At 48.4% G+C, this 22,240-nt stretch overlaps 1 protein-coding gene across 1 annotated transcript in view; it reads left to right on the plus strand.

Moving 5' to 3' along the window:
- The window catches only part of LOC128273367 (protein eva-1), a 69,393-nt gene extending 47,153 nt beyond the window's left edge, over positions 1 to 22,240 (plus strand). The window contains exons 4-10 of the mRNA XM_053011310.1: positions 11,102 to 11,240; positions 12,217 to 12,366; positions 12,923 to 13,066; positions 13,199 to 13,480; positions 19,318 to 19,565; positions 19,797 to 19,983; positions 22,029 to 22,240. Coding sequence (XP_052867270.1) covers positions 11,102 to 11,240; positions 12,217 to 12,366; positions 12,923 to 13,066; positions 13,199 to 13,480; positions 19,318 to 19,565; positions 19,797 to 19,983; positions 22,029 to 22,240 — 1,362 coding nt within the window. The remainder of the gene's footprint in view (positions 1 to 11,101; positions 11,241 to 12,216; positions 12,367 to 12,922; positions 13,067 to 13,198; positions 13,481 to 19,317; positions 19,566 to 19,796; positions 19,984 to 22,028) is intronic.

The raw sequence follows: 22,240 nt of genomic DNA on the forward strand, positions 1-22,240 counted from the left end.
CGGAGAGCGTAGCTTCCGGGGAAGCTGCCGGATGTCCCGGTGGGAATGTTATTGTGGCGGCTAGATCGTAGCATACTCTCTTAACCATGGTGGATGGTTTCCGGTCTGCCCCGCGCTCCGGCTTCCTGAAGTCGGACCTTCACGGAAGCCAGTCCCCGTGCCACTTTCGGGATCTTCGCGCGACACTGCATTGTGCATTGCGAGCAAACAAACGACAGCTCGCTCCCAAGTCGCTCTAATCTGGCCATCCACGATGTCCGAAGCTGAGCGAAAAATACACCGTCCGCGTGCTGGGCATCCTGGCCAACGGTCGGTCGATGTGACTAAGCTTTAACCGTTATTAAAGCAAACACACGGGCGATGTAGTTAGCGGCCCCGGCAAACGGACCAAACACATATGTGCCGCCCATAAAAAGCGGGCGAATGCCGTGTGTGTCCAGCCGGTCCAGGACACGACGGAACAAAAACCCCGTGTGCCGGTGTGGACTCAAAATGAAACGGGATAAATCTGTTTATGTGTTAAAATTTTATGGTTTTTTTTTTGTTGGGAACGCTTCCGTCGTGTTGCGGTTGAAGGTTACGTTTGTGCGGCGTTGTTATCATTTTTTCTTTTCGTCCTTTTTGTGTGCTGCGGAGCATCTTTTGCGTCCACCGTTTCGTCCACCGCCGTGGCCTTCACGCACACGGCATACAAAGTAGCTACTAGAGCTAAACAAGACGGGGTAGCGCAAAAGGCGAACAAACGGGTTGTAAGCTGTCGCTGTGCTGTACGCACACTGCAGGATTGTAACAATCATTTTTGAATTGTTCAAGTGTGCTGAGGCTTGATGTGCTCTTAGCAAAATCTGTTGTATTCAAACATTTGTTTTTCAAATCGTTTGGGGTAAAATTTTGGTTGTGTTTTCAGTGAAATCACTCCAAGATTGTATTCTTAAAGTTCGGACCTTGACGACCTGGTGGAGGACAAGTGCCGGTTGGTTTCAGTTGCTACTTTCCAAAATCTGTTTAGTTTTCCCCGGCCCTCGGCTCTCGACGTTATAATTCCAAGCATAACCATTCTGGCAACGCAATTCTGCTTGCTACACATAACAAACCGGCGCTCCCGAAAGCATCCGGATGCCCCGGAAGCTCGTGCGGTAGTTATCCTTTATTATATCGCACCATTTCGAATCCTGCCGTACCGGGCATCCTGTGCAGTCGCGGAATACGATTCGGTAACGGCACGGTGGCAAGCGAAAGCGGGCATCCACACAGTTCACTCCGCTGTCGGTCCCGGTGGAGATGTTTGGTTAAGATATTCATTTGATTCAGGAATGTGGGTTCGCTGGAATCGTGCCTCGCGTCGGACATAAAACGAGGTAGCGACCTGGGCTGGCCTGCGCTCTTTTATGCCGTTGCGTCCGCCGATCCGCCGGTATGTTGCATTGATGGAACAGCCATGTCCAAAATGCGCCGCCCTCTTTATGATCCATTACAGCTCACTGCTCGCGAGCTTCGGTTCTCTGGAGAATGCAAAACACGGTTACTCCCACCGGTACGCTACCCGGCACGCGGCTATGTCATTTCCGGCAAAAGTCCTCGGATAATAACGTTGAGCGCACTGTGCGCAACCCAACCTTTCGCTCCAAACTAACTCCGCGTTTGTGGCGCGCTTCCTTTGCCGATGGTTCGGTTTTGTAAGGATTTAGCAAGCCGTTGGCAAGGGTAGAGAACCAAATACACAGGATCAAAATTTATGTTCATCCCTATCGACGACCGAGGCGTTCCAAAAAAAATGCTGGCCTTCGAGAATGTCGGCTGGTCGGAGATGGTCTTCCGCGTCACCGTGCGTCACCGAAGCAGCTTCCGGTTTTCCGGCGAAAAGAAAGCTCCAAACAAGCGCATCAATCGCGGATTCGGTCGGGCAAACGCAGTGTGCAAGCGTAAAGTGTTATTTGCGTAAAAAACACGCTCCGCACTTGGTCCGTGGTACACCATAAATATGCAACACTTTTCGCGCCTCGCACCCGAAGACGTAAATTGTTCCGTTCGTTCGTTCCTATCGGATCGAGCACGATTGATTCGACGATGGTACGATGAAAGTGATACCGTCGCACCGGAGTCTTCGATATTTCAATTTATTCGCTCCCTCCGGCGCTTCCGGGGTGCGTGAAAAATCGCTGGAAAAGTGCACATAAATTCGTAACACCTAAGCGCCGAACAGCCCTAACGAGGGTAGCAGATTTAGGGCGGTGGATTTTGTTTCAATCCGGCAACAGTTTGGCGAGCATAATCGAATTCGTTCGATACCTTCCTTAGCCCCGGCACCATCCTTAGCTCACAACCACAAGGTACCATTTTCCAAGAGCACTTTTCCGATAAATCGATCGAGTTTTATCTGCTCGCTGCGGCCCAAATAAGTAATTAGTTTTGTTTTGCAGTTTAATTTTGTATTAAAAAACCATTCGGATTGAATCTCTTCGAATAAGGTCACATTCACACTGATTTGCAAATACTCTGCTGGAGGGTTTACTTAGAGTATTGAATGAGTATTTGAAAGTAATCATAAAATGTGAAGCGAATGGAAATACAACCTAAAAAAGGGAAAAAAATCTTCTAAATACAGCTTGAACTTTCAAATTCCGAATTCCGTTTCCACAACTCTGAAGAGTTGAAAGACTTTGTTCGATGAATGCTTGGATCCAATCATCACAACTCTGAAATGTTGAATGAATAGGTTTAATGAATACTGTTTGTGCCCGTAGATCGATGGCAAACCCCTCTTCTGACACGCTCTAGTCTGCTCAGTCGGAAGAGCCGGTATAAGAACCAGGAAAGGGAGTCTAAGTGTATTCAAAAGACACCTGACCGTACGTCGTATCTGGATATAAGTGTTTTTCTTTTCTGTTCGCATATGAGCGTCACACACTTTCACTACCCAGTACCCAATGCTGGACATTTCCGTGTGGCACCGCCTCGTCGTTGATCCAATTAGGATCGAAATCCTTTCAACATTAAATTTGGCTTCGGCCCGAAACGATCGGCCGCCTTCGGGCGATCTTACCCTCCGCTTCCGTGCTCGTTCCGGGCTGATAGTACGCCACGGGCTGAAAATAATATCTAATTCACTAGAATCCAATAATCCAAATCAAATTACCGTCACGATTCAGCATTTTCGCTCGCCCGAGACCCCGGGTGGCCACCGGGTCGCGCGCATCCATCGTAGCATAATAAAAATGATGCAACATTGCATTTCGGGAATGTTGGAGCATTTTTTTTTGTCCGTTCCTTCCGGTTCACGCCGTGCCGTGGCGGGTAGCATAAACCGGTTCCACTTGCCGGCGCGCTGCTCGTGCTCAACGAGCGAAAGCAGTAAGTGTTTCATGCACAACGAGCGTTTCATGAACCATGGCTGCGACTACTATGCTTCGGACTATGCTCTTCGGTCGTGCAATCGATCGGCGCCGTCGCCCTCGCTCCGGACACCGGAACCGAAACGGAAGTGTCCGATTTATGACAAGATTGTGTCCTTCGAACGTGCCTGATCCGACCGCGTCGGCGGCCCGCTTCGGGTGCAGTTCACGTCCACGGTAAACGCCGTCCATTTTATGCTCTCCCGTCCGTTCCATAACGATGCATGATGGCTGGAAATCAGTCCCTGCCCGCCCAAAAAAAAAAACACCTCTTCGCCGGACGAGGCGGATGCACTGGCCATTCCCGTTCCGGGATTCGTTCTTTCGTTCTATTGCGCCACAACGGTCGGCCGGTACGGTTGTCTTTGGTTCAGTTTTTGCTCCCCTTCGACACACCGTTTATGCAACGCAAGCAGTTCTGCAGCCGACGTTCCGGCCAACTAGCGGCACGGAAACAGCGTATTTTAATCGGATAAATGTTCCTTCGACGACGACGACGACGGTGATGACGACAAGATGATGGCCACTGGCGAAATCGAAAAAAAAAATGCATCATCGCGGCAAGGTGGCGCCGGGACTTTGATGAATACCAAATTAGATACTTTCGATTCACCGGGACTCGCACATCATCTCCCCCCGGGATGATTTCATTTCCCCAGCGAATGGGTGACCGAAATTCGCCTCGCAACGTAGAACAGGGCTTCGGCAAGCCTGATTCGTAGTGTGGACATCTCAGTAGAACTGTAGGTTCTCGCTTTGTCCGACAGGCTAGCAACCGTCGTGGTCCATCGGTACGATCTTTACATCTTCTCCGGAGGTCGTTTGTTTTAAGAACGCTTGACCGACGACACCGACGTTGGGTGGACTCGGAAAAAATCGGATCACCGACGGACGGTTTTGCTGAGGCGGAAATAATTTGATTCCCACTGCGTTATTTCGTGTTCCGCCTTTGCCCGATCGGCTTTCGTCGGTTCCAATTCCGGATTTGTCGGTGGAAAACTGTTTGCCTTCCTCGCTGGCTCCTGGCTCGTCTGACGTGCACGCTTTTTGCGTCTTCCTGCAGCTTTCGTCCATATTTTCCCATTCACACGCTATAATCAATAGTATGGGTTTCGTTCGCTAATGAAATAAGAGGACAAGCGGTGTTTGTGTGCTTTCCGTGACGCAAATTGGTCCTGCTGCAGCGTGGCACGCACCAAATCTTGTCCACTCGGCAAGATCAAGGATCCGGCGGATTTAGGAAAAAGATTTGAGCTATGAACCGAGAGTTCATATGATGGATTCGTTTCTTTCTTTTTCCAGCACGTACCGTGGCTGCTTTCTGCGGAGTCATTTTGAAGTTTCTACTTCTACTTAACGGCCTCGCTAGGCAGTATGATGCGCCAGGTTTACTGGTTCTTTGCATTGCCCAAACTGAGTACAAGACATATATTTATTCAAAACAGTCATTTAGTCTTAACAATGTACTATTTATTCCATATTTCTGCACTCCATTCCTGCCGTTTGAGTCGGTCCAAAGTTTTATTGTGGTTTATTGACATTTTTATTGCATTATGTTAGGATAAATGGATTGAAAGCATGAAAACATTTTAATTTTTCGTCTATGAGTATTAGCATATCTACCTAAGTGAAATGATTTCAATGTTACTCAACTAGACTTCGTTGTGGTTCGTCCTTAGATCATCCGTCTCGCTGAACAGATTAATCGGTTTTTAACAGAGAAAAGTACGAAACTTTAAGTTGGTGCTTTGTACAGAAACCGCTCTACTCGTTTTACTATCAATAAATAATAACTACTAATAGCTATAGATTGGCTAAGTATTAAAATTGCTTAAAAATATGACCTTGCAAAGGTTTACATATCACAAACTAAGCTTACTAAGTCTTTTTAACTCAAAATCACTATAAATTCTAGTACTGTTTGATCCGTCATAAAGAAACAGATTTTATTTACCTAAAAATTTCAAAGATTGCTGCTTAAAAACCACTATCAAAATTGAATTATGCAAATATGAAACAAAAAAGTTGCATTAAAGAATCGAAAAACCTGTTGCTGGCAAATAGCTTTTATCACGCCCTTGTAGGCCAGGCCGCTGTACCTGAAGTTTTGATGCCTTCTGTAAACGATGTACGTTCGGAGTGGAGAAAGTTTGCAGCAAAACTTGTGATGTGTGTTTAAACTTGAGTTCCGAAATATTAATTGGAAAAAAAGTTAAGTTTCCGTCTAAAGCAGACAAAAAGTGGCATCGTCTCGTCTTCTGGTGTTTGCTTGCGGTGTGGACTGACACCATCCGGACAAATGTGATGTTTTGCTTTTCTTTTTCTCCTTCTCTGTTTTGCACGCCATTAAAGCAACTCCCTTTGCATCTGGCAGCTACCAACGAACAACCCAACTTGCTCGGAACAAAACTCCCAGACCCAGAACAGGTTACCGACTACAACACTCCGTACAGTTTGAGGCATACTCAGAGAACCGAGGGCGATGCTTACATACGCAAACCCTCAGAGCCGAGCCAAGAAACACAATGAATCGGCGACACGACGAATCCGAATCCTGCACCCAACAGTCAGCCGTTGACCAAATAATCCGACCCCACGGACTAACATTGCAACATTGCCCGGGGAAGTCTCTCTTAGCAGCTAGTCCGGAAAATTCAGTGCCACGCCAACTTAGGAACAAAATCACAACAGCGTTAATGCGCTTTCCGAAACCAGTTAAATTATGCACAGCTTGTGAATTTTCCGCCTTTCGCCAGGATCTGATGTGCCGGAAACTGGGAGCAGCGGAAACCCCGGCATAACGCGCACACGGACGGGAGTTTCTACTCGAGAGCGGTGAACGCGGAATGAAATGAAATTATGTAACGGATTCGCGCAGCTGGCAGGATGGAATAGTTTTTTATCCCAGCATTTAATACAATCTTCAAAGTTTTTCCCCCATTAACAATCTACGCTGCATGCGGACTGCGTTCGCTTCGGCTTAGAACACTGAAACAGCAGCGAAAAACAAAGCTCTCTCCTCAGCGCTCGTGTTTGTGTGTGAATCGGAAGAAAGTTAAATATTGCATAAATAATCGGATTAAAAGCTTACGCTAGAGCACACGCGCCAGGCGAGTGATGACTATCAGCGGGGTTCTTAATTTTTATATTCTGTTTTGGCATTGTTTAACTACACGACCCGATAATCGACGAAACAGAGTGGCGAAACTAACAACGTACAAACAAATGGGTCCTTACAGTGTTATTTTTTCTTCCCAGTCAGTCTTCACGCAGACTTACCGCAGACCTTCACCAGTCGGCGCGTTAAGCATTATTCTTCGTTCTTCCGGGCACGGCAAGAAGCTGCCCCCACATAATAGGCTCCCACAACAGTTCTTCACAATCATTAAATAAGAATCAGCAGCAAATCCATAACTATTTTCGCTGACTTCGTGAACCCAGCGTGGCTCCTTTTTGCTGGGAGCGCCATGCTGCGCCCCTAGCACTTAATGCGAGCAACCGCGCGAAACCATTTCACGAATTTGCACCAGCAGCACCGGGACGGGACGCGCCGTGAAAGTTGGCCGAGATATCTGCCGCCGCCGCGCCAAGCGGGGCATGATCCTTCTAGCCCTTATCTTCCCAGCAGCGCCCTTACACCGCGCACGGCGCGAATAAAAGAAACTCCCAAAGAAATGGAGCAAAAAAGTTGCTTTTATGCAACGGGCGGTTTTACACTGGGGCAACCGAATCGGGTGCGATTGCCCCGAGCGATAGACGGTTCCCTTGGTTTGTGGTTTTTTTTTTCGAGGGAATTCGGAAAAAACGACCGTATTTTACGCCCAATCGCTCGAACCATGGGCGAAAACCGAACGGGCCGCCGGGTTCACCATTTTGGGGCCAAACAGCGCGCCTCAATACTATCTTTTTTGCGCTGGAGGGGGCTCTTATCTGTCAAGCAATTTCTAGCGACTTCCTTAAGCAGTTCAAGGACGCCATTGCATCCCTGTGGTAAATCGGGTGGGTTGTGCTCTGCGGGTCGAGTCTAGTTATTACCGTTCTCTCCTGAGACGCACCTGAAAAAAGGCTTGCGGTGATAACGTTGCCTCACACCGTCAACGCCGGCAGTGGGAAAACCCTGGAGCTGTAACTAGCTTTATTGTGGAAATTAATTTGTTGCCACGCCTCGAGCCCTATTCATAAAGCTGTCCCATGCACGACTAGCGGCGACGGTGTGCGCTACTTGGACCCGTTCTCGTTTAGTTAATCTGCCGGTCCGTCGAGATCCGTGGCAATGTTGGCCACGTGGACCGGTGCCGGGAGCACACATATTTTCCACCTCGTCGCATCTCTGACGGCAAAAACTATGGTAACCGAATGGATGTAACGATGGTACTTGGCGTCCGTGGAAAAACATTTATCTCAATTAGACCTATCTTGTCAACAGCTGGCTATCTGCGGCCGAAGATGTTGCTTCACAATCTAGCCGGCTAGCCCTCGGGCCAATGGGTGACGTGCCAGGAAGAGACCGGTGGGGAGGGGCATGCGGTGGACTAGCGAACCTGGGCTAGAAATGGCCAAGAGTAGCAATCTTCGTGTGTCGTGAGGGTTATTATAAAATAATCGTGCGCCGTGTGGGCTGAACCACCTCAATATGTTGCCTTCCCGTGGCGGCCTGTTCCGTGGATTCCGGGTCACCGGGAGGCGATTCGCATTCGCAACATTGCCAAATATGAAAGGTTCCGCCATTTCGGGCCGGCATCAGAAGCCCATATTTGATTGGCAAAAACGAATTCGGTGAATAACCAACAATAAAACCGACTCGGCAAACAAATCACACCAAATAGCACCAGAAAAACAGGACGCTACGTGACTCGGCAGCGCACCACGCTGTGTCACCAGGCAACACCGGAGCGGAAGACTCGCCGGCCCCCGCGGCCCGGAAACGAAACTCTTCGCGCAAAGCATGGCGCAGGACCATGATCGCCGAAAGCGCGGCAGTTCCAGAAATCGTTTCGTTCGTAGAAACCGAGAATTGAATAATACATAATCGCGACGTCCATCGCCTGACGACACCGTGATGCGGGGTTCCGGCTAAACCGGTTCACTTTTTCCACGAATATCGCATTATTGCTTTTACAACGAAACCGAGGAAATCATGTTTGGCGTGGCTTGTTTAGATAAAATTTTCGTACCTTCACAACACTCTCGCCGAATTTTGGTCTAATTTTCGCACAAAAACAAAAGTTTGCCCCACGTTTTTTCTGGACCTTTTTGGACCCGTTCGGCGGGGCGACAAACAAAAACTTTCATCGCAAAACGATCAGCCAAAAAAAAGTCAACCTCACTGTACTCGCTAAATGCGGCATAATGCATTCATTAGGCCATTACGGACAACAGAATCATTTTTCAACGCCCTGTCGAAGATTCATATCCTGCGGGCGGTCGGAAAGGGTTCGGTGTTTTTGCTGCGATAAAAATACACTCTTCATATTTTCCCCCCTTCGAGAGGACTTCCGGGAAGGGCTTATGCGGGAGAGGGTGCATAAAAAAACCCTTTTCGCCGAAACTTGTGAAATAATTTATGGACTGTCGGGCAGAGGAAAGGATAAAAGCATTCCCCACTGCAAACTGCTATCTAAAGCAGATCGGTTTGCAGCGGATGCTTATCTTGATTGTTTTCTTTTTTCTTTCAGGACCATTTCTTATCATACAATTCGATTTTTACCAGTACCAGTTTCGTAACCCCTTTTTAAAAAAACCGAACAGTTGATCCCGTTTTTGTGCAAATTAATTGCGGTATGCCTGTGAATTGGTTGAGTTGTGTGAAGCAATAAACAACAGAAAACTCGCCCCATCACTGCCATCGCTGGTGTTTCAATTGCAAGCACAATTTCAAATCAAACGCAATCAAGAGAGAGGGACAGAGAGAGAGAGCCTGAAAGCAGGACCATTAACAATGTCGGTAACTTTTTCGGCGAAAAATGAATCACGGGTGGCAAAAACTTTCAACAATTTGTGCGAATCGTTACCGTGCGCCAAAGTAATGCGTATTGACTAGTCGACGGCAGCCACTTTACCGGTTTTGCCTCACTGCGGTGGCATCCTTACAACGGGCGCGTTAGTATGGAGATTTCATCAATTCCACCTTATCCATTACGTAAACGCGATTGCCTGCTGCGAACGAAATCCACGAAACACTTTCACGGAACGTAGTGCCGCGAACTGCCGGAACTGCTGAAGGCAATTTTTCATATTTACAAGCTAACGAAGCTACCAGTTACCTTGGAATGGCTCGATACCCGACTCGAAAGCCTGTGCACCGAACACCCTAAACAGCTACACCGAATATTGAATAGAGTACCATTTCGTTCTGCTTAGGCGGAATTGCGTAGCTTACCCGCGACCTAGCGACGCCGAAAGTCGTCTAGACGAGATACTGCGCGGTTGCCCTGGAACCGGCCGTCGCTATTCACGCGAACACTTCGCGGAATTTGGGAAGGACATTCGGGCAAGTCGCACGCAGCCATGTTGAATCAGAATTAACGCGGACTACCATGAGCTCACCGGCGTTGGCTGAGCCCATTGAAACCAAACAGGGTGGTGCATTTAATGATGCAAGCGATTAATTCATAATAGGCCCTTTCAGGTCAATGTCAAACAATGAGTGAAGCCCAATATTCTCCTGATAATTTTCACCAGAAACTACAGCATAACCACGCCGGACCGGGTGACCTTTATCTGACGGGGTGAGTTCAGCAGTCGCCGGGAAGGATTATGTAAATGATTGGGAAATGGTTGGATTGGTTCCTGGAAAATCCTCGCATCGTCAACCGCACAATGGGTTCGAAGCACGGACCACAACACGGTGTTGTCTAACAAGCAGCAACGAATAGTTTGCTCTCCAGTACAAATCTGTTGGAAAAAATAGCAGATAATGGTGAAGTTTCGAGCTTTCCCGCACGATAAACAGAACTCATCGTCGCCAGTCCCCAGCACTCTCTCCAGTGGTCCGATGATTAATCCGATTATACCGCAATTCTCGATGAATTTATTACATTCGACATCCTCGTCAGTCTTGTCGGGAGGTTCGCTTCATCAGCAACGCAAAATTGGTTGGATTAATTTACTCTTCACGCCAACATTCAGGCTTCCAGGCCGAAGCACCCAGTGCATATATCAGCCGTGCCGAGCCGTGCATCTTTCGGGCAACGGTAGCCCGAAAAAACATTTCCACATATTTATGCTCAATTTTTCATTCTCCGCAAATATGTGATTATGGTGCATAATTAATATTCCCATCAGTTGACGTACAATGTTCGGTAAATAGCCCTTTGCAAAAACGATGTCGTTGGCCGTGCTGTTGTTACTTTCCGCAGCACCGGGGACACCATACCAACCGGGCCGGCCATCGTACAACGAAAATGATTCGCGAAACGTTCCAGTAAGCAATTGTGTCACCCGAGGCAGGGTTCGATCGAAATGGTGACATAAATTTCAGTTTAAAAACAACCGCAAGCCAAACGAATCGCGATCGTTAGGCTGTGCGGTTGGGTTCTGCAGTTTGCGTGCCGCTGAAGTGCACGTCCAGCGCGAATTCGGGAATTGTACCAATTTTCAATTGAAGATTCCCGTCATCCTCGTCCACCGGCGGGCCACGAACCTCCGATGCTGTGTCATTAAACGTCGCTCTTCATGCTTTCTCTCTCTCTCTCTCTCGCTCTTTGCAGTACTCGCTGTTGCAGACGGTGGTGGAAGCCTGCCAAAAGAAGCGGCACTGCAAGTTTCTCGCTTCGCCGAAAACGTTCGGCGGCGATCCGTGCCCGGGCCAGCGGAAGTTCATCGAGGTGGCGTACAAGTGCCGACCGTGTAAGTACACCTATTTTGTGCCACCGTTTGCTCCATAAATTTCACACACGATAAAATCTAGAAAGCCCTTCCCTAGCTCTCCGGTGCCAGCGATTTGTGTGAGAAATTCAGGTCGATGCGCTCGGTCACGGTGAGCTGGCGGGCTCGACTGCCCGGCGGTGCCCCCCGCACTGCTGATCTCAGATTTATGCTGACCAACAAAAATGTCATCCTGTCGCCAGGCAGCGAGCGCGCGCGACCCCGGAATGGACGGGCTCCCGACCGACCCAGACCATTAATCGTCACCGACCGCAGCCGAGCCTTGGCGAGCCCCCGGGCCGGAGGTTGTTATCGGTTGTCATCAGTTCCCTGAGAGCTCATAAATGTCCGCCACATGAATGGAACATTATGCTCCGCTTACGAATGCAGATAAAGCGCCCCCGAGTATCTGGCGCCTTCACACGCCGCACGGCTCATTGTCGCCATCGGCGGTCTCCGTGAGGTTGATTAAAATTTTTAAATCATTACACCGGCTAGTCGGAATGGGAATCAGTCCTCACCGCGCAAGGTGTCAGGCCGACGATAAAGTACGTGATAAGTCATGGGGAGCTTATTATGTGAAAATTGACGTATTTACTGCCTTCACCATAGGGAAATCAGTTCCCGGTTTTTTGGGGTGCTTTCATCGGCAACAGATATTAAATTCAGAAACCATCCACCGCCTTGGAGCCTTGGAAAGGATTCCAGTGAATATTGCACTCGTACGGTCTAAAAGTTTATTTGGGTCGTCCGACGAGCTGGTTTCAGTGTAGAAACCGCGATAAATCAATTAAAGTTGTTAGTTGCGGCACTGTGATGTAATAGAGAGTCATACTTTACCGCCCGAATGCAACCACCTAATTAGTGCCATCGTACCACTGCCCTTTTACCAAACCCTTCACCCCGACCCGCGCTTAACGACTCACGACGACTCCATTCCGGGTTTCTTCAATTGCAGACGAGTTCCGGAGCAAAATCGCCTGCGAAAACGATGTAATTCAATTAATTTGCAACCCATACTCCCGGATAGCGATCTACAGTGCCAACTACGGCCGGACGGAGTACGAGAGTCTTCAGTGCGCGCAACCACAGGGCGTGAAGGAGGAAAGTAAGTATAGTTCCAGGCAGGGGCAGCCGGATTCACCTTCGCGTCCAGGCCTTTTGAAGGCCCAGCAGCTGGCGAGCACTTAACGTTCGAATAACGTAACGAACCTTACCTGGGGGCCCGTCTAACCCGTCTAGGCGGGGGGGGGGTGGTAGAAAAAGGGCCCGAAAAGGCCGGCTGGAGATTAGTTGGGAGAAAATAGTGCCCCGGGGCTTGTAACAGACACGTCCATCCGTTAGGCGTGCCAGATCCGAAAAAGATCCTTCCCCGAGGACCATTTTAGCACCAACTAATCGGACCTGAAACCGTATCCCGCTACGGTGGGAGTTGTCCTCTCTCTCCCTCATGTTCTACCAGTCTCTCTCTCTCTCTCCTTTCCTGTGTCCTTTGCTCGAATAAATTCGAGTCGGAATGAAGTAAACAGAGCCTCCAGCCGTAGCGGGTTGGTCCACTTTTGGCGCCTATTAAAACTACGCTTTGCCAGAATCCCCAGTTTGGAAAAGTTTCTATAAAATATGGCCCAAACACTAACGCTTGCTCCTCGCCCTCCCGATTGCAGACTGCCTTGCGTCGTACGCCACGGAAACGGTTATGCAGAAGTGTCATGGCCGGAGGAAGTGCACCCTGTCGGCCGACAGCACGACGTTCGGTAAACCGTGCCGACCCGATTCTAGGATGTATTTAAAAGTTGTTTACACATGCGGTTAGTATGCGAGCAATATCTCATATCGGGTGGCGTGTGTACCGCCCCAAAAACCCCGTCCTGCAGCGTGCGTGACCGAAACTGAAAATGATAACACCATCGCTCATCGGTCGCGTTTCTTTACCCCCGTAGTGCCTAGGAAAGTGCTGAAGGATCGCTTCGAGGCCGCCCCGGAACCGGATGAGCCGCTGCAGAGCGACCTCGAGCAGGACCAGGACGAGCTGTACGATGAGGATCAGTTCTTCCGCGAATCGGATGCCGTACCGCCCGGTCCGGCGCCGAAGCTGCAGGGCGGTCCCACCAACGGGCGCGTTTCGGATGTACCCATCTTTGCAGGTGCTCCCAGCAGTACCGTTCCATCGCCCCCTCGCTCCATCCAGGACATCATGGACGATGGTGACTTTCCGTTTGGAGGTAGGTGGTGAACCCGCGTTGCTTTCCAAGTCACGGGGACTGTTAACTGCACGACACACGCTCACCGCTCGGCGCTCCCACGGCAGTACACATTGGAAGCCACACGCTTTACCATACTTTGAAAAAAGTTGCAAAACGATTTTTAATGTTACACTACAACACTTCAACGCCACCTCAATTTTACACCTTAGCAATTATTCGTTTTCAGTCAGGTTTATTGACGTCAGTAAGCATCACTGAAAGCCACAGTTTCCACCCGTACCAAATGACCGGCAGTTGAGTTATGGTTAGAAGGAAGTACTGCAATAAGGTCGAAAGTCTCAAAAGAGCGCCTTCAAATGGGAACAATCTTCCAAAGCAAGATACGTCAAGGCCACGCGAGCAATAATACATCAAAGAAAATGAGGCACAAATTAAGACTCAATATGCCCATCTGCGCAACACGCAGACAAAGGATCCACTGTAATTTTGTTCCGTAGAAACGACGGTAGCACAGCCAGGATCATAAAATTTGCCTCTGCTTTCCTAGGGAAAGCAGAGGCCACCACGCAGCTTTGCACAGTCCGGTTCATGGAATCGCAAGCGAATTCTTTCTCGCGCTCGTCACTTCAAACGATATGATGAAGCACGCCAGTTGTCTAGTTTTATTAGTTGTTTTTTCGATCTTGGTAAAGAAATTACAATATCGAAGCCGACAGTGTTCCTGAGAACACAATGGTGTTTCGTGACCTTACGCAACAAATTAGGTCATAGCCTTATTGTATTATTAAATTTTTTTTTTCATGGCTATACTTCTCTGTTTTGTCGCCACTTCCTACGAAAAGTGGATTGATCTGACAAAGATTTGCTTATTTACGCAGTTTCTTTAAGCTAGTTTTGAATAAACCACCAGGCGTCTCCATTGGCAGAAAGACACAGATGACAAGGCGCCTCCATTCAAAATTTCTAGATTAAAAAAGATAATCTCCAAAATGTTCTTCGGCAAAATGTGGCCGATTGTACGTTACACAAGAATGTTATGTTTCTCATTCGAAGCAAACACAACTATACTTAAATGGATTGACAATATCGTTTCAACAATGTCTTGTCAATTCGAGTCAAAAACTATCCGGGGAGAAATCACGTTGAACGACCACTTCAAACGGCAGCCCTCTGGGCACTCTTCAATATCATTTACTAATGAAGTTTTCCGTCCATCCATCCGGTCACAATCAAGACCGACCGAGAGTGGTCCCCATTTTGACTCGACTCACTTTGACTGTCGATTTCTATTTCCAGTCATTAGTCCATCAAAGGAAAGAATGGCATGGAGACGGCGATGGCCGTGAAGCAAGATTAAGCCGAGACTAGCAAAATCCAACGATAGCGACTGCATTAATGCCTTCGCTCGGAACGCTGACCAAGTCCCGTGCTGCTGGGCTTGTGGCGTCGAAAAATTGGCCACAACCAAGCAACGCACAAAACTGGGGTAGTGACCGAGAAGCAAACCTGGCTGCCAAAAACTGCAAACCGTACCCGAAACCACAACCAACATTCATTATATGCCTGAGTTATAACCATTTTTCTCGCTCTCTTCCTCACTTTCGCGCTCTCTCTCTCTCTCTCTCTATCGGGGGTTCTAAGTAGCAAAGTCCCAGACAAGCCGTTAAAGTCGCCGCCGGTAGAGGCCAAAATAAATTGTCTCATCCTGTGGGCCGCCTCTTTTAATATCTGTCTCGGCCCACAAAGAGAGCGTCGCTGTGGACGAAGCTCGCCGGAAAACCATTTATCCAACAAGGCCGGCTTACCTACTGTCGTTGGTATCCTGTCGCTGGCCGCACAGTTTCCAGTTTGTTTCAATTTCTGGCCAACCTTATTCTGGCCAGCGGTCGTGATGGCACGAACACACCGGCTGCTGTAGAACATTAAAAAATGTTCAACACAACTCCTGCTGCTGGCGAGACGTTGTATGTGTGCTTCTGGCCGTTCGAATGCAATCAGTGTCAGTAGTGCTACCGGTCTGGCCCCACCGACCGGCCCGACGAAGGTCCTTTTGGGCGTCGTGATGTGGCGTCGGTTTAAGACAACACGCTGGCGCTGTTTGACACCGGCATATGGAAGGTCCAAGGAACGCGACCAATGCGTCTCTTCCGTTCCGGGGTCAAGTGACGGGAACCGGCGCTACTGACCCACAAAGCCGGCAGTATCTCTCCGGTTGGTGACATAACTCACCCCGAGAGCGGTAAAATGCAGACTAATGATACATAAATTACCGACGCAGCCGTTATTAGTCGACAGTCAGCTGCAATTGCAAGCAAGCTGTAGGCAGTGAAAATAATATACTAATTTCTATGAAATACTCCGCAAGCCATCATCTCTGTTCAGCTTCACACTACTCAGACTGAAGCCTACAGGACAAGGTACAGAACACTGGAACCAAACTATTGAACTATCTCAGTTATTTTGCTAATAACTTCAGCGTGCCTATGAAGTTGGTTAAGTTGATTTTTCCGGACATGAATCGCTCTCAAGCACCAATTTATCCACTCAATCTATCCATTCCGAAAATTACAACAGAAAGGTGCTTACCAAACGTGCCTCTCAACCGTGCTCATTGAACATTCTGCCGGTGCTTCGGTGTGACTGCAATTGGAATTAAATGAAAAACTTCTGATTGGTCATTCGAAACACCAATTGCACTTCGGTCCACTTCACGTCGACGTGGATAGAAACGTGGCAGTAATGTGTGCGAGCTGGCTAATGATCTGCAGAAACTGCAATGTGCCGGTCGCTGTTCGCTTTCGAAGAAGTTTCCATTTCTTTCTTTTGTAACGATCATCCACTCCACTGTTCGTTTGATTGCGTTGGGCTGCGGTTTTCCTTTTGCCTTCGCCAGCAACAACCAGCAACCTTCCGGCAGAGGTACCACCACCGACGAAAGTAAATTAACATCCCCCGTTAAATAACCAAGCCCGAGCTCAAAGCATAAACCAATTAGCTTCGTATCGTGCACCGGGCTTTACGTGGGTATCAAGCGGGGCCCGCGAATACTCGGGACTTGGGATGGAAAATCTAGGCTAATTTGAAGATGTACTACGTGACAGGTTACGTAATTCTGTTATGTGTACTGCTAAGTGTTTCCATCACTGTCCATCCTTCCGCCCGGGGCACTGGAGCGTCCTGCTCATGCACCGGAAACGTACCGCCTGCGAAACCGCTGGCAAACAGGTTGCGACGGCTTCTTATGCTGGAAGTGAACAAAAAAATCCTTACTTCGGTGTGGTGGTGCTCCCAAAACTTTCATCGAACGTGGCGCTTCCTCTTCCTCGGGAACCTCGACACGGACCTCCAGCGCTGAGTCGCTATCTTGATGCAATTAGGGAAGGACGGAAATTAATTAAAATTTTTCTCCAGTTCCTTACGACGCCGCCTCCAGCATATTCCGGGGATGTGAGCCACCTTTGTTGTTGTTTTTGTTATGTTATTGTTTTATTTTTCTCTAATTCTCTCCGTGAGAAAATTTATGCTGACACTGTAACTGACGCAGCATGCTCCTACTCTTCGATCATGCACGCGGCACGGTGTGATGTAGATTATGGTTTCTTGAGGCACCGGAGTCCTGGTGGCGTTATCTTTTGGTGGAATACAAGCTGCCACTTGTTTCTTGTTTCTTGCCCAATACACCTTGTTGAACTGCGGACTGCGGTAACCTAATTTTCAAACAACAAGCGTTGAGACCGTTGGAAACCTTCCTTCGTTGGTTCCTTGGACTACCAGGTACGCAGGCCAGTCGATACAAAGCTACGCTACGTGAGAAACAAGCATAATGTGTCCAGCAGTGTACACTGAGGGCTGATATTCTGCAGAAAGTGCAGAACTTTGGTTTCAAAGGAAAGGAACTTTGGTTGTTTCGCAGCGCGCATCGAATCCACGAGAAAAACATTAGGGTTTCGTGCGAAATAGTCCTTACGTGGCTCGTAGAAATGGGCTAATTAGTACAACATTTTTCTTGCACTTTTCAAGCAAGGATTTTTCTTGGCATCCGTTATTATTGGGATTAGGAGATTTTCCCCGTTCACACAACTTGTTTTCATTTATAAGTTTCAACGCGTTTTCTCTCGCAATTATCCTAGTGTAAAAAATAAGCTCTTATGAGCCCTCTAATAGACGTACTCTAAATACTAGCATAAAAGTTTTAATAATTCCTGAATACTAGTAATTGACAGCTGCACTCGTAAATGGGTAGAAAAAAATATTTCTGGAATCCGGATGTTGATAGAAATTTGCACATATTATCTGGCTGTGGGAATACCTTAAACCACTGTATTATAGGGCACATTACACTATTGTTCCACAAAAACAATGCGGATAACGGAATGGTTCATCTCTTTATCAATGCATTTTCCTGTGTTATTGTACAAAAACTGTTTGTGGCCATGGCACGGCCGAAGCTTCTGTACTACCGTTAGACACGCAACGACGCGTTATGCACACGCTTCACGCTTTTCCATGGCGATTTCTCGTGAATTATCACGCCACCGCAAAGCCCACCGCAGTGATGTTGTTGCTGCTATGTTCCGGCAGTGCTCTAAAATCGATATCTTCTTCCATGACGCATGTCACGCATCAGGGCGCTCGGTCGGATCTTCCAGCACCGATAGGGAAAGTGGTAGCAATAATGGCAGAAAAACCATCGCCTCGCGCCATCCGAATTACAAGCGCAACAAACAGCACACGGAAGGCACTTTGATAGACGCAAAGTTGGCCAGGCATGAATTTTCAGCGCCCACTGGCCTTCACCGTGGATCCGGAAGCATTGCCGGCGCCGATCGAAATGACAGCACAGCGACGCCAAAGTTTGCTCTCGAAACGACTCACCGGCCCGATAACGCCTACGAGGGCGGCAATCCGCAACACACCAATACATCGGCCGACACTCGAGCCGCGCACTCGCTGGTTTTATGTTGGTTCCGATTGCACCAACTCGTTCAGCGTAAGTACGTAACGGCCATCCAGAAACGGGGATTTGTGGACATGCGGTGTTTTCGAAAAGCAATTCACATATTCAACAGCCTTTAAGTTGGCTTATCAAACATGACGCAACGAATAACAATTACTTACACACTGATAGAAAGGTGTTCGTTGGATATTCAAAGTGGATACACTTATTTTGTTACCGGCTTATGCTTTTCAATAGTCCATCAAACGTCACATTCTTTAGTAAACATTACCGGCTTCGTTAAATTTTATTTTTATTACCAACATCGGATCGGATTGTTAAATTGCACACATCACCAGCCGGGGAGCGTACGTTGAAGCGACGCTCGATGCCGAGTCGTGCCTTCCGTCGTTCGGTCCCGACAAGGAACGGGCCGGAAACCAATTAGTGCAAAATTATACACGCTCAAGGGAAAAAGAATTCAATAATAAACCATTTGCAGCCGGGAGCAACACGAGTCAAAGAGCACGCCGGCGAAAGGAAAATCGGGAGCAAATGGTTCGGTCTCCTTAACGCGTTTCCTTGCGATTGGAGTTGCGAGACGAACGGGAGAGCTGGTGGAGGGAAATAATCGGGCAAGCGTGGTCCGGTAGGTCGTGCAGTTAATTTGATTTAATGGTTCGATAAATAAATGGTAACATTCATTCTCGATCCCCCCCCGGAACCAACCCCGTCGCGATGGCGCACGGCACGGGAAGTGGAAAATCTAAATCGCCACAACACACAGACGACACATGGCCAATGTTGTGCTGCCGTTCTCTCCCTCCCCCATTCTAATGTTCAATTGTTTCCATCTTTCTATCTCGTTCTTCGGTTTTGCACCGCATCGACAATCAATGGAACCATTTCGGACGGACAGAAAATCAGGAGAAATTCTATCTCTATCTCATCGTGGCGGTTACGGTGGCCATCCTGCTCTGCGTTTCGATCGTGATCGGACGGTTGCTGCTGCAGCGACGGAGGGCCGTAAAGGAGGACGATAAATTCCAGACCTCCAACACCGGCGAAACGACTCTCCCGAACGGCTTCACGGATGATATATCGGAAATCGATGCGGACATCGATCTGCAGACCCCACTTCCGGTGCCGAGCGTGTCGCGGAGCGACGTAAGTATTTTGCGTCAAACGCTCGTCCAGCTGTCTCCGGGGTTTTTCCGAAGTAAAAAAAAACTCTGTAAAAAGTCAACTATCTGAAACACGCGCAAGATCGAAACGCAAGAATGTTTGCGATTGTTGTTCGATTCATTATTTTTTCGCCTCTCCATTTGCCACTCATTCCCCCCTGTCGAACAACGGAGAGCTGAAGAATTTGGTGTACCTTCTCGCTTTTGCCCGCAGAGCTACGGACCGTACACACCTTCGCCGGGACCGTACGGTAACCTTGGTCCTTCGAACATTTCGCACACATCCACCACGATGCTGGTGCCACCGTGCTCGATGAGCACCATCATGAGCACTTCGCAGCCCCCCGGCTACATGAGCGGCCCCATCAACATCATGCCATCGCAGCTCGGTCCCAGCATAGGTAAGTGTTGGGCGACGGAAGCACCGTTCGGTTCACTGGAATATTGGTCTCCGGGAAGTTTAGGAAATCACGAATTTTGGAAATTCTGTTAAAGTTTGGAACCTTATTTCATAACTAAAATTAAATTGAAATATGGGTGAACGGAACCCAATCCCACGTTTTTACATGTTACCTTTTGCTACTTCCTGTCAATTTTATTATAATTTTGAAATGGCTAATCATAACTAAATGGTTTCCTAAACAATTGATGCAGCCCAAACACTGCATCCTCCTAAGCGCTGTAATATAGATGTTAAAATGTTACGGTTTTAAAGTTAAATGAAAATTGGCAAATTGGAATTACACATGTACGGGGAATTTTCATCTCGGTCATAGTTCTGTTGCAATCTGCAGTCTTAATTATCGATCGAAAGTGTAAAGTGTGGCCGTTTGAAACTTAAGATTTTAGCACACTATAGCATCATTCCTAAGCCATATATCCCAAACCCATTAACGACTTTAGTATTCAATGTATTGAAAAGTTACATCAACGCGGCTATCCTTTCGCGGAAGCCATCAACTCGTGGCGCCAACCCCATGATCCCAGGAACAACGCAAACTTCGTTTAAAACGCCACACAAAGTCTCCATGTTCACCCCGAGAAAAAAAAAACGATTTCCAACAGCATTAATATTCAATGTTCACGACTGCGAGGTGTTTGCAGAGAAAAAAGTTAAACAAAACATCCATTTTCCGCCTGGCTTCCGCACGGCACAACATTGCAGGGCCCTCTCTCCGCCGTCCAGTCCATGGGACGATTGAGTCGAGAAACAATTTCATAGACATCCGGCAGGCCCGGTGCCAAAGAGATTAGAACTTTTCGACGAGTGTATCATCAGGTCCCAGCATGGTAAACTATTCGGCACCGGTGTGCGGTGCCACACAGTTGCTGCGAAATAAATTATGCACCATTTAAACCACCCTCGGTTAACGGGAAAACAAAAACCCGGAATGCGAATGGCCATTTTGATGGTCTTTTGGACCGTTCGTGCGATGCTCGCCGAGAAACGGTTTGAAGCAAACTTCTTATCACTTTGCCAACAACTGCCGATCTCGACACGAAATCGTCTGCTTCCGGTATTTTGGAGTCATCATTTCGGACTCTCTCACGGCACTTTAAAACACCTTACGGACGCGGGCGCAGCATAAGTAGGGTTTGTCTGTGTTTGTACGCCATCAGCCGCCGTACCTTCGCTGGCCGCGCAATAAAATGCCTGTTTTGGACTTTAATTTCATCATCTTCTTGAAACGCTCACGCTTCACGCTTACCGTCTTTCTCCAGCAATCTGGGTTGGTTTCTTATTTTCTGCTCGTTTGAAGAAATTTGTAAAATTTCAGGACCCTGCCCCGGGGGCCTGGGTTGGCTCACGCTTTCGGCCTGGCCTTCATAATTAACTCCCGGCTCCGGCGTTAGCGTTTCGACCATTTTTCGACCACCTTTCACAGCTCATTTCGCGCATCCCACTTTCTTTCCCGGGAGATCTCAAAATAACCATCATCCGTCCGTCGTGCTCCCAAAGCGTGGTACTTTAATTAGCCAAATTCATGCCTAATGCACACAGCTGCTCCCGAAACGAAGCGCCGCCGGCACTCTTCTCAACTCAGACACGTCGGACCCGTTACTTTAAAACCCTTTCTGAAGTAGTCTGATTGAAAAAAAAGCCATCGGGGTCGGAGGTGGAAACAAATCCATTGTAGTTGGATAAGCACACGGCGCTCTTTCTTGGACCGTAGAGGAGGGGACGGTAAACAAACACCGGTGGCCGGTGGCCACCAAAATAGAAAGTGACAAACTTCATCCACACTGATGCGGAAACCGAAAAGCGGGCCCCGCAGCTAATAAGATGCAAATTTAATGTTAATTTGCTGCTCACTCTGCCACCGGTTGACATTGCAGTGCTGTGGAGTTCGTCCTTCTCGTGAAGGAGTACAAAAAAACCTTCCTTCGAACCTTCTTGTTAATTATCTGCCCTTTCTCCGTCTTTCCTTCTCCGACCGCTCGACAGGTGCCATAAGGACACCGCTGGCAGCCATGACGACACTGCCGAGGCCCCATCAGGCCCACGCTCAGCAACTGCCGCCCGGGTTCCTCGGCGGCATCGGCGGAGGCTCGGTGATCGGCACGCAAACGCTGCGGCGGCTGTCGAGCGATCACGACGGTAACACACCGCGCAGCCTGAGCAGAGGAGCGACCAACGCCCAGTACTACTACGGATGA

Source organism: Anopheles cruzii, chromosome 3, assembly GCF_943734635.1.
Source record: "Anopheles cruzii chromosome 3, idAnoCruzAS_RS32_06, whole genome shotgun sequence".
Classification (NCBI taxonomy): domain Eukaryota; kingdom Metazoa; phylum Arthropoda; class Insecta; order Diptera; family Culicidae; genus Anopheles; species Anopheles cruzii.